At 49.2% G+C, this 15,597-nt stretch overlaps 2 protein-coding genes across 5 annotated transcripts; one reads left to right on the top strand and one right to left on the bottom strand.

Annotated features, from left to right (window-relative positions):
* The first annotated feature begins 419 nt into the window (after positions 1-419).
* Positions 420-6,190, top strand: ASPHD1 (aspartate beta-hydroxylase domain containing 1). The gene is made up of 3 exons (XM_083409118.1): positions 420-2,280; positions 4,346-4,459; positions 5,381-6,190. Exons 1-3 carry the CDS (start codon positions 1,524-1,526, stop codon positions 5,488-5,490), a joined length of 981 nt encoding a protein of 326 aa, XP_083265244.1. The 5' UTR covers positions 420-1,523; the 3' UTR covers positions 5,491-6,190.
* Positions 6,191-7,753: 1,563 nt separating this feature from the next.
* PAGR1 (PAXIP1 associated glutamate rich protein 1) lies at positions 7,754-15,557 on the bottom strand. Of its 4 annotated transcripts, none has more exons than XM_083409805.1 (5): positions 15,395-15,557; positions 12,571-12,713; positions 9,934-10,330; positions 9,685-9,767; positions 7,754-8,143 (listed from the first exon to the last, which is right to left on the bottom strand). In XM_083409805.1, the coding sequence occupies exons 3-5, from the start codon at positions 10,326-10,328 to the stop codon at positions 7,959-7,961; spliced, it is 663 nt and encodes a 220-aa protein (XP_083265931.1). In that variant the 5' UTR covers positions 10,329-10,330; positions 12,571-12,713; positions 15,395-15,557; the 3' UTR covers positions 7,754-7,958. The 4 variants fall into 4 exon arrangements, with proteins under 4 accessions (XP_083265931.1, XP_083265928.1, XP_083265930.1 ...); XM_083409802.1 differs by having other exon boundaries at positions 9,934-10,333; positions 15,395-15,535; XM_083409804.1 differs by having other exon boundaries at positions 9,934-10,333; positions 15,311-15,474.
* Positions 15,558-15,597: the final 40 nt, after the last annotated feature.

The raw sequence follows: 15,597 nt of genomic DNA, 5'->3' as shown, positions 1-15,597 counted from the left end.
CTTAACCTGAGATACCACTTTAGCTAATGGGGCCTCCTGGTGCCTCCGTGCTGCCGGAGCCCGATTTCTGTTCTCATCCTGAAGCAAAGTTCTCAACCTGAAGCACTATTTCTGGGTTAGCGCTGTAACCTGAAGCGTATGTAACCTGAGGTACCACTGTATTTATTCAATATTTTATTCAAGCTGGCGCCCCTAATGATGAGTGTTGGGACCCCCAACCACACCACAGGCCCTCCACCTCTGCTGCAGAGGAGTCTTAGCATGGTTCATGGATGGGGTGAGGAAGGAAATGCTGGCGTAACCAATGGAGACGCCGGGAAGGTCAAGGTGAATGCTAGGGAGGAGCAGTTGCTAGGCGCGGGGTTGCTAGGCCCGTTGCTAGGGAAGGAGGTTGCTACGGGCACCGGGGCAGGTGGCCCCGATGGGCGAGCCCCTGCTGCAGCGAGGTTGGTGGAGGGAGAGGTGTTGATGAGCTCGGCCCCAGTGACGCTGCCCCCCTCCTTTTACTGCAAACCTGCGCCTGGCTGGGGCGCCTTCTGCAGTGCACGTGTGGCCCCCGTGGGACTCAGCGAGGGACCCTGGCTCCCTCCCCCTTGTGCTGTAATGCACTCGCTCCCGGGAGTGGGGCGGGGGGGGGGGCGGCTGTTTATACAGGGCCCCGTTGCCCATTGCCGAGATAGATGCATCAGCCGGGGGTGGAGGGGGGGGCGTCTCTTTACGCAGCGATGCCTGGCCTGGTGCTGATACGAGGAAGGAGACAGACGTCAAAGGGAGGGAGGCATCCCGGGCCGGGTGGAAGGGTGTGCTCGGCGGGGAAAGGGAAGGGGGGGCACCCTAATATTTTCCCGGATGTCTCCGGCAGCCTACGTGCACGGGGAGGAATTAGGAAAACAGCAATAGAGGAGGCTGCACAGGGAACCGGGCTGAGGCAGAGGAGGGACCACAAGTGACTGGGGAAGCTGGAAGAGCAGGCAGCAATCTCAGAGGACTGGAGGGACTGCAAGCCGTCAGGTAGAGATGAGGAGGGGGTGAGAGAGGGAGGGAGGGGATGAAAGGCGGGGAGGGGGGGAGAAGAATATTGGGGGAATAGGCTCAAGTAGGGAGGAGCGATTAAGGGGGGCGTTGAGGATGAGGAGGGGGTAAATACATGGGTGGAGACAGATGCCCAGAAATATTGTGGGTGGGCTGCGAATGTGGAGAGATTTACTGGCCCAGAATACAGCAAAACAGAGCTAAGACCTTAATTTCTGGGGTGGCGGGAGGAGGAAATGAGAAATGTAGCAGTGGAAATGACTGAGTCAATGGGGCTTGAAGCCAGCCGCCCTCAGAAAACAAAGTGAAGCGGCAGAGGAATGGCTAGGTCTGTGTAGCGGAGGCCAAGCAAAATACTGAATGAGGTGCACCTGGTTAAGAGCAAGGGGTTAAAAGGGCACCCAACCAATAGGGCAGGGGTCAGACGTTGAAGAATGGGATGGCTGCAAGGAGCTGCCTGCGCTCATAGGGTGCTCTAAGCCCACCTGAAGATGCCCTCTATCATGGCCGACTGGGGTCTGCACGGCCTTCTCTCGCCACTCCTCCCTGACACCTCGTCTTGGCGCCCTCGGCCAGAGCCCACCATAGCCGTGCTGGGCTCCCTGGCCTTGCTGTTTGTTTGGTACTGCTACCGCGTGGGGAGCGGGCAAGCGGCCCCCGCCTCTCACCAGCAGGGCATGCCCACGGAGGAGCGATGCCCTCGCCGTGCCCTCGGGAGCGATGCTGCCAACCAGCGCCTGTATCGCAGCCTGCGAGACTACGCCAAGCGCTACTCTTGGTCGGGCATGAACCGGCTGCACAAAGGCATCCGAGACCAGGCCCATTACCAGCTGGGCGAGCGCCTGGCGATCCAAAAGCCCAGCGCCTTCTACCTCCCGGACTTGCCTTCTGCCCCCTACTTCCCCCGCGAGTCCCAGCGCCACGACGTGGAGATCCTTGAACTCAGCTTCCCGGCCATCTTGCGAGAGTTCGAGGGCATTGCGTGGGACTTTGCGCCCGGAGCGCCAACCCCGCGGGGGTGGACGGCCAATGCCAACCCTGGCTGCCATAGCTATTACCTCTACCGGCAAGGGGAGTGCGTGGCGCAGAACTGTCGCAGCTGCCCGTGGACGTACCGGGCACTCAGTGCGTTGCGCACCTTCGTCAATGCCAACCGCTTTGGAAACGCTTGCTTCAGCGTCTTGCAGCCTGGCACTGTGCTGCCCGGGACCTACGGGCCAACCAACACCCGGGTGCGATGCCATTTAGGTGAGCAAATGCTGGAAGAACAGCAAGGCGGGCAAGATATGGGGGCGTCAGTGTGTGGGGAAGCTTGCAAGGCCAGAGTCTTCCACCATGCATGCATTGTCCACTAGCTGGAAATTATTGAGTCCCTAAACAGGTGGCAGAGGACTTCTGTTGTTTATAAGCATCAGAAATAAGTACCCCTCAGGGGTAATTTTTAGGGCTGCAATATATAGTTGAGTAATCGGTGCCCTAGATCAATCGGCCAACTAGAAAATCTGTTAAATTGTTTGGAATAATGCAAATGCTTTCCAAAAAACATGCAGGTGGAAAGTGGCATCATAGAAGAGGCATTTCTTCCTGTGCGTGGGAATGCTTCTTCCAGTAAGATTTTGACTCTGCCATGAGACACCTCTAGAAATCAGAAGAATGCTTTCTTTCTCTTTAGAGCTACCGTATATGCTGAAATGTATGATGATTTACGCATCAATGAATCAGCTAAAGCTCATACAGTTAATTAACAATATTTATTTAAACAGAGCAACAGCCCTAATCACTTTATGGCAAAGGAATCTCATAAGACCTTTTCAGAGGCTAGCAGTTAAGAGTTGGCCTTCAGTCTGGGAAAATCTGGTGGCTTTGGATGAGTCACGGGCTGCTTCCACACTTTAATTTCCTCATATGAAAACAGAAATAATAATCTATCTTGCAGGGTAGTTGTTAGGTTCTTCAGACATTAACCATTGTAAAGAATGTAGTAGTAGTAGATTAGTTGGATATGTGGAAGTGGAATAACAGTAGACTTGAAGTTGCCTTCAACAAGAAAATGTAATGGTATCACACAGCTGTTCAGACCTTGAGTGTCATTTATTTATTTATTTTTAAAAAGCAAGTTTCTAGCTCTCAGGTATATTTGAAAATATGCAATATTCTCAAAGAGCTCTAGTATGCATAAGGCAAATTTGTATGCCCTGCATTGCCCCTGGTTCCTTCCTTCCTTCCTTCCATCCGTAACGTTTTATTGGGTTTTACAAGCAAGGCTCATAGGAATAATAAATGAGACAAATAAATAGACCAAGTCCTGTTCCACCCATTCTGATCTCCGGTAATGGCCTGGTTTGCCTGAGTGTGGCACAAACATATTGGCTTCCGAACACGTCACAGAAGGAACAGGAACTTGCACCTGCTGTGCTCTTCCCTGAACTTTTTAGGGTCAAACCAGACAAGAGCTCAGCCAAGGTTTGTGTTGTTCAAACCCGGGGTCATACTTCAGGTCTCTGCTCTTTAGCCACTACCTCTAACCGTAGGGCCTACCTTGGCTACAAATTGTGGTTAAAGGTGAGACACCTTGACCATGGATTTGGACGGCACACTAAGCTTACTTGCCATGCTGTGATAATTGAAAAAGCCAGTGGGAGACAGGGAGCAAAATGGCTGCCATTTCTTCTTCCTCCTCTGCCCTAAGCTATGGTTTGGCCTCCTGTGACGTGTGAATGCAGCCTATGCGCCCCTCCTCCCCAGAAACCTTCTGTGACGCCTCACCCACATATTTCCGTCTTGCTCTGTCATTTGCAAGTAAAATCAGGCAGACAACGCCCCCAATTCCCCGCGAAGACTCAGATCAAGACTGTCAAAAAAATTATGTAAGTCCTTTGCTTTTTGTGCCCATCCTCTCTCTCTTTCTCTCTCACCCACCCACCATGAAGTCTTTTCTAGAATGAGCTCTGCATACGAGCATTTTATCCACACCTTTCAGGATTGGGATGGGGCGAGAGAGAAGCAGCATTTCCTCCTGGGAAGGAAGAAAGCAGCGAGGTGGGGCCTGCAAAGGCAACAGCAGGGCCTTCTTCGGATAAGAGTGTCATCCCCTTCCGAACCCAAAGAAAGCCAGTAACCAGCAACTGTCCTGTTTTGGAAGGAACATCTGATGACATCTCCTGCTCCAGTAGAGCTGGTTGCTATTTAAACATATCTTAAATTTATTCAGTGCTTTGAGTTGCTAGTCGAAAAGTGAGCTCTAAATCTGCTGAATAAATACACAAGCTTAGGAAGCTTCCTTGTTACAGCCACCTCTTTCTTCCATTTCTAGGACTGAAAGTACCTCCTGGTTGTGAGTTGGTGGTGGGGGGTGAGCCTCAGTGCTGGTCCGAAGGATACTGCCTCCTAGTAGACGACTCCTTCCTGCATACCACGGCTCACAACGGTAAGAGAATGGCTTTACAGGCTAAGGCTACACATCTGGTGCCCTCCAGATGTTTTGAACTACAACTCCTACCAGCTCCAGCCAGCATGGCCAATAATCAGGGATGCTGGGAGTTGTAGTCCAAAGCATATGGGGGCATTAAACTGAGTTTGCCCCCCCTTTTTTTTTAGAAATCGTAGCAGGGGTTGGGCCTGGGGAAATTATACACTCAGCCTCAGTTTCCCAGTCTGTGAAATGGGAGGGGAAACATTCATGTCACTGCAGATTTGGCAATCCGTTTGTCAGGGGGTGGCCTGCCTTACTGCCTGCTCCGCTCACCCGTAGGACTTCTCTTAAAGAGGTAAAGGTAAAGGGACCCCTGACCATTAGGTCCAGTCATGACCGACTCTGGGGTTGCAGCGCTTATCTTGCTTTATTGGCCGAGGGAGCCGGCGTACAGCTTCCGGGTCATGTGGCCAGCATGACTAAGCCGCTTCTGGCGAACCAGAGCAGCGCATGGAAAAGCTGTTTACCTTCCCACCGGAGTGGTACTTATTTATCTACTTGCACTTTGATGTGCTTTTGAACTGCTAGGTTGGCAGGAGCAGGGACCGAGCAACGGGAGCTCACCCCGTCACAGGGATTCGAACCTCTGACCTTCTGATCGGCAAGTCCTAGGCTCTGTGGTTTAACCCACAGTGCCACCAGCGTCCCCTAAGAGATTTAACCTATGTAAGAATAGTAGGGAGCTGACGTAATGCCATCCTGCTTGACACATTGCTGGCTGATCACCTGTGGTCGATCTTTACTCACCATGGGCAACCAACGGTGTGTGAATTTATGCAGCTGAGCTGCCTTGTCAGGATTCTGCGATGCCTTCACGAGATTAAGGATCTTTCGCAATTTGAGGGTTACAGATAACTCTAACCATATTTGTTACAGGTTCTCCCACTGATGGCCCACGGGTGATATTTATTGTTGATCTCTGGCATCCCAATGTGGCAGGACCCGAGCGACAGGCGCTAGACTATATCTTTGCCCCTGGTCGGTAGGTGCCTGCTCAGGATCAGGTATTGTAGCCAAGAGTGGGGGGGAACCCCCATAATGCCACCAATAGTGTTTGCTGCTCTTCACAATCATCAAAGCCTCCCACAATATTGCCTTGGAATGGAAACTCTTATTTTACCTTTGTGCAGACTGAACTGGGGTGGTGGTGTGCCCCCCCCCACTTCCAACTTTGAAGTTCTGCATCTGAACTAAAATCTACGCAGGGATGTATCACAGATGGGGCAGCGGGGCTCCTTTTCTCTCTCTCAGTGTGATGCTGTGACCTAAAATACTTGCTCTATAGACCTTTGTGACATGGTATACATTGGTTCCTCTTCTTGCCATTCTGTTGGTGGTAGGCGCTGATCTGGACGGGTCCTTGTGGCCTGTCCTGTGAGTCTGGGGTTATTCAAGTGCAAGTGCTGCTGTCTACAGTCCAGGACCAGACGGCCTCTGAGTTCTACTGAAGTTCAACAATCCTGATTTTAGTAGCATGGACTTCTCCAGGTTTTTTTGGAAATGGGTGGGTTGGGAATGAGAAGCAAGGTGAGCACTATTTCCAAGGTGAGCACTATTTCCACCTGTCTGTGATCATTTGTTAATTCCCACCCCGCATCTGTTACCGCGACGTTTGTGTGGCAGGATTTAATCCCCAAAAAAGCCTTGCTAATTAACCTGCACCCCAATAAAATAATTAGAACCCTCTGCCTCGTGTCTCAATTTTTCTCTACTGTGAGGGGGGGAAATATCAGAATCCTCTTTACTATTGGCTCAATGTGAGTTCTGAGGCGTGGCAGAGCACAGGCCATGAAGGAAGCAAACCATGGCCTGAAGTATTGCTGTCACCCCGACATTTCATAAATGCCTCAGACTGGGACGTCACTGCTCAGAAACTTTGACAAAATCCAGTCTGGGAAAAGTCTACTAATTGGATCAAGGACGTCAATAGCCTGAGGGAGCAATATGTCACTGCGGATCTGCATGCGAGTTATTATAATAATGGGTATGACTGTATGCATGGGAGGGGCGGGGAGAGAATTATTGGCGCAGGCCTCCACCATGACCAGAATACTGACACACAGAAGAAGACAAGTCCTTCTGCCTGCTTTTTACATCCATATGTTTTGCCTGCATCCCTATCTTGCCGGCTGCGACTTGGAATCAGTCTTGACAGCCATCCACCCGGTTTCTGTGGCTGTAACCCAAAACACACTTGAGGGCTGCAATCCTAACCACATCTACTCAAAAGTAAGTCCCTTTGAACTCCATGGGGATTGCTCCCACGTAAGTGGGGTTAGGAATGCAGCCTTTACCCCACTGAAGGTAGGATTCGAACCAATGGCTTCAAGTTACAAGAAAGGAGATTCCGACTAAACATCAAGAACTTTCTGACAGTAAGAGCTGTTCCACACTGGAACAGACTCCCTCAGGAGGGTCACTGGGGTTTTTAAAGCAGAGGTTGGATCCATCTGTCATGAATGCTTTAGTTGAGATCCCTGCATTGCAGGGGGTTGGACTAGATGACCCTCGGGGTCCCTTCCAACTCCATGATTCTATGGACACGGATAGACTTCCAAGTAAACATGCATTGTAAGTGACTTAGGGCATGCTTATTAGATTTCAATACCAGCTTCTAAAACGGTTTTTTAATAATAAGTGGCAGAAATCTGCTACAGGATTAGAAAGAAAAATCGCATCGCATTCCCATTTTTTAAAAAATAAAGAGACTTTGACTTGATCTGTCAGAATCTGACATACCCAGTTTTCTTCCCTGTTCCTCCTGAACAAGCCTTTTCTGCACCTGCCAGAAAACATCTAACAAAGACATTTGCTTCCCAGCACATACAGTTCCAGGAGCAAGAGTTTCATCGCGTCCTCACCTGCTGCAGGAGGTGGGAAGAGAGAACAGCTTGCCACACACACACCTGCTCAGGCTGCTTTCCTGGGTAGCAGTCCGCAAATTTTGGCTGGCCTTGATAGTCAGAATGTGTATGTACCAGGAGCTACTCCAAGCAATACAGTCTGGTGTTTCTGTCCCTGACCTTGCATCCCTAAAGACAGAATGAGTTCAGGAACAATCCCCTGCTCTCCCTCTCCAGGTCCAAGCGTGAGGCAGAGAGGTGAGGGGGTGGAGGTTTATCGCTGCAGGTGCCCTGCGCTTCGAAAGCCCTCCAAGGCCTTTGAAAGCAGAGCACCACTGTGGGGAAGACACTCTGTACCCTCACCAAACGCTTAAGGTCGTAAGAACAAAAATGAGAATTTAAGAAGTAAAAACAAACTCACTAGCTTTTATTTACACTCAAATAACCCAAAGCAAGTAATTCCTGCCAGTCACTGCAAGATGCAAACCAAAGTACATTGTCTGAACCAATGGGTCCGTCCAGTAATTTCCTTCCCCTTGTACTGAATCCATGAGTCCACAGTTCCACTTGGGCTGAAAGAATTTAAAAATGTCCTGTTGCCTCCACTGCACTCAGTATTTGCGCTGGCGCAGGAAAAGACCTGGTGGCCGTTTTGGAGTGGGTACGTCATCTGAGTCAAGGTCAAAGAGGTCTCGGCCCGTCTTCATTATCTGTTCCTCTAAGACTTTGTGGCGCTTCATATCTGACAGCACCTTGTCCATGCGAGCCTCCCTCTTCTGGCTCTTAGCTGAGGTCCCTGGAAATAAAATAAACACCAGTTAGGATCTGTGGACTCAGTGGGAAGTGTAAGTTGAGTCCAGGTTTTTTTTAAAAAAAATGAGAGGTAGGCTTCAAATGCAAGCTGCCAGAAAACCATTGTTCTTCCCTAAAGGTAAAGGGACCCAACAGTTAAGTCCAGTCGTAAATGACTCTGGGGTTGTGGTGCTCATCTCGCTTTACAGGCTGAGGAAGCCAGCGTTTGTCCACTTCCGCAGACAGTTTTATCCAGGTCATGTGGCCAGCATGACTAAGCCGCTTCTGGCGAACCAGAGCAGCGCATGGAAACGCTGTTTACCTTCCCGCCAGAGCAGTATCTATTTATCTACTTGCACTTTGACGTGCTTTCGAACTGCTAGGTTGGCAGGAGCAGGGACCGAGCAACGGGAGCTCACCCTGCCCTGGGCTCGGTGGTTTAGACCACAGCGCCACCTGCACCCCTTGTTCTTCCCTAATCTACACTCTGTTTTGACAGCTGTAAGAGGGTCTGCATGTCCTTACATTTTGCATAGGTTTAAAGTTTAAAATTGCATAGGTTTAAAGTTTTGTAAACAGCTTTGAGGTTTTTCCTCTCTAATTAAGTGGTGTATAAATTTTATCCAATAAATATATAAGCATGCTATGTAGGCCTTCCTGTCCATGCCCTTCTCCCTTTCCTAGGTTCCTGTCAAGACCAGGTGTGGAGAACCTTTGGCCCTCCAGATGATGCTGAACTACAGCTCCCATCACCCCTGGCCACTGGCCATGCTTCATGGAGCTGATGGGAGTTGTACTCCAGCAAAATCTGGAGGGCCACTGGTTCTCCCTACACCTGGTCTAGACAACAGAAAACTGTCAGCCAATTTGCCTTAACTTTTGTAGGGGAGTCTCACATGTTAAACCTCTTGGGCAGGGGTAAGGGACTTCAGCCAGGATTCACAGAGCAATATTCTGGAGTCCTGGCATTTAATTAGGGATGGAGAATCTGGATCCAGACCACTGTGGCATTTCTTCCAGCATGCCTGAGGAGAGCATTATATTTGTGGATCAGATTGCCTGACAGCTGGGCCTTGTGAGCACCTTCAAAGCCTTCCCCAAGTGAGAGGCTGACTTCCTGTTTGGAGAGGGACTCTTTTGAAAACGCATTCAGGCCAGCTGCCAGACAACCCATTCTGTGCCTTTGAAGGTCAGATGTCAGCAGGCCTGATCCAAACTTTCAAAGCACTACAAGAAGGAGAGGCGACCCTTATTTTTGAGAGGGGGGTGGATTAGTGGGTGGGCCAATGGTCCCCGAATGAAGTGGGTGGAAGGTTCCCTACCTCTCGGTTTGAGAGAGGGGTGTCAGAATTGTGACAGAAGTAAGCCAGAACAGGGTGCATGAGAGCATGATCTAAATTCTGAGGTTGCAAATGGGGCTCCTCAAAGAGAACAAGGACAATCAAGCATGACTCCAGGATTCTCTGGAAAGTGTGTGTGTTTAGGGAGAAATCCAGTCGTCCCAATATAGCCAGGGTAGGCAGGTGGCTTTCCTTTTCAACATACCAGGAGTTCTTCGACGATTGATCAAGGAACTCTTGGGGGAGGCAGGCTCATCATCGAAGTCAAACTCCGTTGGCACGTGGGGCCTGCAGCAAAGAGAGAAAAATGGGAATCCGCCCAGCACCAGAGCCGGTAGCCCCTCCCCCCTTTCCTGTCACCAGCACCATCTCAGATTTTGGATCCTTCCCCAAACTCCCTTTTCAAGTCAAATATTACCCCTCTCCCCGCAAAAAGAAATACATGCGCTCTCACTTCTCTTCCTCCTCTTCTTCCTGGTTCTCCAGCTGCCCATCCGATTTATCCTCGTCTTCGCTGTCAGGCTCTGGGGTAGGGTTGCGCCGGGGCAGGATCTCTGCCTGGATCTCTAGGATCCCCTGGGCAGCAATGAGCTCATAGAGGCGCCGGATCTCCTCAGGGGGAGGCATCCAGCTGTCAGGGGACTCCAGTTCCTCATCGCTGCAGGGGATGCACCAATCCTCCTCGGCCGATTCCTCTCCCTTCGCCGACTGCTCCCCATCTCTCTCCCCGGCTGCGTCATCTTGTTCCTTGGTGGCCGGAGGTAGCTCTGAGGCAGGCTCATCTTCCACTGCCAAGGACTGCATCCCCGAGGTGACTTCACCTTCCTCCACAGTGCTGGCCTCCTCCATGGCTGCTGGAGAGACAGAGGCCACAGAACTGAGAGAGGCAGGGCAAACAGCAAGACTTCAGGACCCTAACATAACCGGGCAAGGACCTGCCTGGTACAAGACGGCGGCCATCTTGGAAAACCCCTACAGCAAAATGTGAGCTAGAATGGTTCAAGAAGCAGGAGTTTGGGTGGCTGGTTGTCCCTCGCCTACAAGATTATCTTTCTCTTTTGGCATCAGAGACTCCTCTCCAAACTTTCACATCCTCCAATGAAAGTTTTCTTGGGAGCGCAAGAGATGGGGCTCAAAAAGATGAATTGCCATTGTTTCCAAACTAACACCTTAGATACACCTCTCACAGTTGCCTGTAGTTGAGGGAGTAGGGTTAGCTGTCATGAAAAGTGTAGAGAAAAATTGTATGTCCTGGGAAGCCTTCTTAGGCCTCCTCTTTCTTGCTGCCTCTGCCAGCAAATTCAGAGACATCTTAGCTCTGTCTCTTAACACCTTTCAGATCAATAATCCCTTGATCTGCCCCGGCCTTCCCATAAATAATGAAGTGGAATTCGCCCCAGTTCAGAGGAAGCGCCCAGATAAAGATCTCTTTGAAGTTGCCAATTGTTATTCATTCTGCCATTCTGCTGCAAGTAAAACCAGGAAGCCTGTGGCTTATGCCAGGGTAAGAGCAAGGAGGGAGAGGCACAGAAGAGGAAGGTGTCTCAGGAGGCACCAACCAGACCTTATATCAGACTCCAGTCTGAGACGAATCAAGGTTCTGCTGGCGCATTCTTGCAACCTCCATATCGGAGAAGACCCTCCCACAGTTCCCAGTGTATTCCTGGTCAGGGGGGAGACATGATGCCATGAGGAAAAAAACCCTTCCCTCCAAGATCGTAACTCAGAGATGCTCCATCCAGAGAACCTGTAGAATCAGGGGACCCCAAGAGCCCTACAGGATCCACCCCACACCCCAGATCTGGACGCAGACATCCTGACTTTGTGGTCTTATAACTTCACTAAGTGCAGCATAAGCCAGTCCTGAGCTTTACTCAGTCCTGAAGATCCAAAAATTTAACTCCTCCTGAGGGAGCTATGTTGCAGTAATGGTAATGGGAGAATTGATTACAAAAAGTGCCAGGGGTGGGGTTTTGAAGTCCTGAAGTCTCTGCTTTAGTCTCCAGAGACAAGCTCCTTACAATCAACTCTGAATGCTATGAAACTGCAAATACATATATATACTAGATAGAACGACACTAGCAAGATGAGTCAGATAGCGTCAAGCCATAGTCAGTGTTCTCCACAGGTAAATCCATTCAGGAAGGCCATTCCCCCAGGTTAACTTCCAGATGAGACATCCTTGATTTGACTACCTGCCCAATCTCCCAATCCCTAGAAGCTCTCTCATTTTACCCAATCGCCTTTCTGACCCTCATGCTGGTTCCTTCTCACTGGTCACATTTTCAGTTCCACTTGACTCACTTTAGATCAGGGGTAGGCAACCTAAGGCCCATGGGCCATAAACGGCCCACGGGGTTTGTTTAACCGGCCCATGAGCCACCCCCGAACCAAGCCACCTCCTTAGCGAGTCCCTGCGCGCTGCGCTAAAGCAGCGCAGCACGGCACGGGGACTCACTTCTGCGGCACTGGAAATTGTGTCTGTGCAGACGCAGATGCCAGAAATCACATGCACGATCCGGCCCATGGAGGAGTGAACTGGCCCAGGTGAGGTAAACCTTGCCAACCCCTGCTTTAGATTAACAGTCCCCTGAGGTAGTGTGACCCTATTTTGGGGATCAGCTGGGTGGCAGTTTCATAAAGGGCCCCCAAATATACATGTCCACTGTCCCCAAATGTAACATATCCTTTTCTCCCAGCAACCTGGTAAGCAGCTCACTTGCTCTTCAGCATCACTAACCCTGACTGGCATCATTAGACAGCTTCCTTGCTGTTCAGTACATTGGCTGTCAAGCCACAGACCTCGCTAGACAGCTCCACTGCCAAGCCCAGAAGACTGAGAATAGGCCAGCAGCCAAAGAACAGTTCTCTTGCCAGGAAACTCAGTTTTCCCTCTTCCTCGCTCTCACTGCACTTCGGCAATCAATATGATCCAGGAAGTTCTACCACTGCAGTAAAGCTATATTCCACAAACATTTAGACCTTGGGCTCGTTCCTCACAGCTGCTCATAAGGACCTCCATTGTGGGTTTTTGTTTCTAGATGGCCCTGCAGACCCAAACATCACACTGTCCACAACAACAAAAAAATACCTTTTATTAGGAGCCCAGGCAGGGGCAAAGATCAGCAGGAAGACCCTGCTGAAAGTCCCTTCCACTGGAGATCAAAATCGATATGCAGAGAAGCAATGTCTTCACAACTGCGGCTTCCTGGAGAGGATGGTCTCAGCCCAACCCTGCAGTGATTTAGAAGGCAAAATATTACTTTTCACAAAAGCCCCTTAAGAAACTCAGACATATAAGCTCAGCTCCAAATGGCGCCTTAAACATGGGTTACGGTTGCCACAGCGGAATGTCTAGGCGCCATCCCCCCCAATGAAATTTGTTATTATTCTTCTTCATTTCATTTCTATATCAATTTATATTTTAAAGAAAAAAATCTCAAAGCTGTTTACAACAGACCGAAATATCAAATAAAGCAATACAGAATAAAACAAATTCAAGCTTCAAGGAAAATATTTCAGATCCTCCTCTAAGTGACATCTAAGTCGGAATAGGACCTGGGAGACCAGGGTTCAAATCCCAGCTTAGTCATAAAGGTCACTGGGTGACCCAGGGCCAGTCACAGCCTCTTAACCTCCCTCACAGGGATGTTGTAGGGAGTGACTGAGGAGGTGGGTGAACCATGTACTCCTTGGAGACAAAGGCAAGATATAAATGCAATAAAGAAGCTGTTCTGCTTACCTGCTTAAGAAAGGTGGAGGGGCCAGCCAGATGGAGATGTCAGTCACCAACTTGGCATCCAGAGATCTCCATGTGGTCGCAATTGGACCTGCACCAGTCGCAAAACACGCCTGGCTAATTTCTAATACTGACCTTAAGGTCTATAGATGATGACAACGGCATAGATCAACTAAGCTTGTCTGCATTCTTCTTCTTTTTTAACCAGGTATTGCTGGGGTTTAAATGTAATATTTTAAGTCCTAATGTAGTAGCTGAAAGACAGACATAATCCGATATAGGATCTGATTTTTTACCCATTGTTGTCTTTTTAATTGTATATATTGCTTGCTTTATGTTGCTATGGCCGTTGGCTAATGCAAATAAAATTTATCTATTATTATTATTATTATTATTGTTGTTGTTATTATTACTATTATTATAGGATTGGATATCCTATCCTATGCAGAAGTTCAGTGGGACTTACCTCTAGGTATGTGTGTACAGAACTACAGCCTAAGCTACAAATCAGGCAACCCCCAGGTTGAATCTTGCCTCTGCCATGAAATCATTAGGTGGCTGTCTACTCTCACAGCCACATAAGAAGCTGCCTTATACTGAATCAGACCATTGGCCCATTTAGCTCAGTAATGTCTACACTGACGGGCAGTGGCTTTCAAGGGTTTCAGACTGGGGAGATGCTGAGGATTGAACCCAGGAGCATATGCATGTAAAGCTCTGCCCGTGAGCCACAGGCTCTTCCTCTCTTTCTCAGCTCAGTCCTTCCCTCCTGCAAAGTGGGTGAAGATGATACTGAGTTACCTTACTGGGCTACATAAGGATTGCTACTAGAATAGCTAGACGACTGTATGCGAAGTACTTGAAAGCATAATGCAGGTATTTAAAGCAATATCCTTTAATGTAGGGATGGGGAAATTGCGACCTTCCAGATGTTGCTGGATTATGGCTCCCATCATCCCTCACTAATGGCTCGGCTGGCTGAGGCTGATGGGAAGCCAACATGGCAACATGTTTCCCATCTCTGATTTAATGTAAGTAAACCACTCTCAGCTACCACACCAAAGCATAAACCGAATACAAGGACAATATTGTTGAAAATGCAGCAAGCAAATAAAGTTACACACACATCAGCTGGACATTCCAAGGAAAGCAGATAGAAGTTTCATGGGCAATGATCCCTGCTTTAGCTTTCTTTCGGAGGAGAGATTGCTGGAGACCAGTGCCGTTTTTTAAATATTTGGTTTATTCCCAAATATTCAGGTAGAGGATAGAAGATGGAGGCAAACAATATAACCACTGCTGCAAGGCAAGGACCTTAAATCAGTTGTCCAGTGAGCAGAAGCTTCGGCATCAGTTCTCCCACTGTTTTCAGAAAGCTGTCATTTCATCAGTTTCAAGCAGGAACCCCACCCCAACCCAGAACTAGAAGCTGCCAAGCATGCCACTTTCCACAGCCTCTTAAATTTTCTTACAGAAAGTTAATGGTTGGGAGAAAAGCACTCCTAAGAGCTTCTACTGGTATTCTGGACCCCCAACATACCTGATAGCAGCTATAATATTAAACTAACATTCCTTTCTTCCGTTGCTTTTATTTTTTTACTCCAGTCAAGAGTAATCAGGGCTTGGCATCCGGCCTATGCTAAAATTTTTATTTTTTTATTGAGCATCCACTCTGGAGAAGAGCTGTGCAGCTAACTCCAAAGCTACATCCTTCTTTTAGTTAAGTATGACCATGATCCAAAGTTATGCATTTCTCACGGCCCATTGAGTTCAATGGCGGAGTTAAGTCCGAACAGCTACCCGTAAGTAAGTCACCCCACTGAGCACGGCATCTTGCTCCCTTGTATTAATAAGTAAAAGAGGACATTGCACGAGGATCTATACTTTTGCTACTGAAATCAATCAATCAATCCACGGCACTCCTAAAATGCTTAACTTCGGCTGGATCATGCTCAAAGTCAACTAAAAGAAGATCTATTGTCTTAGGATCCTGCCCCCCCATCCCTTTTAATTTTTTTAAAAAGTCACTCTGCACATGCTCAAAGACACTTCATCTGATCATTTCTTCCACGGCTCGGCACTAAACACGAACCACGATCGGGGATTAAATCTTGCGGGGGCTTCACCACGGCGGGTAGCCAGGGAGGGAAGGAAGGGAGGAGACTCGTTCACCCACCCGCCGCGGGTCTTATCCGGACCTCGAAGCTCGCGCGCTTCCCTGCCATGTCGTTTTCCTTCGCCCCGGACCAACCAAGGATCAAAAGCTGAGCGGCGCACAACCGATCACCCAAAACCAGCCCGCAAAAGCCGAGTGTAAGAACAATCGATCGCGGCAGCTGCTGCTTCTTCCTGAAGAGGAGGGGGGGGTACTCAAAAGTA

The sequence above is a fragment of the Podarcis tiliguerta genome (assembly GCF_965153285.1).
Source record: "Podarcis tiliguerta genome assembly, chromosome: 13".
Lineage (NCBI taxonomy): Eukaryota > Metazoa > Chordata > Lepidosauria > Squamata > Lacertidae > Podarcis > Podarcis tiliguerta.
This window is presented reverse-complemented; position numbering and strand designations above follow the sequence as displayed.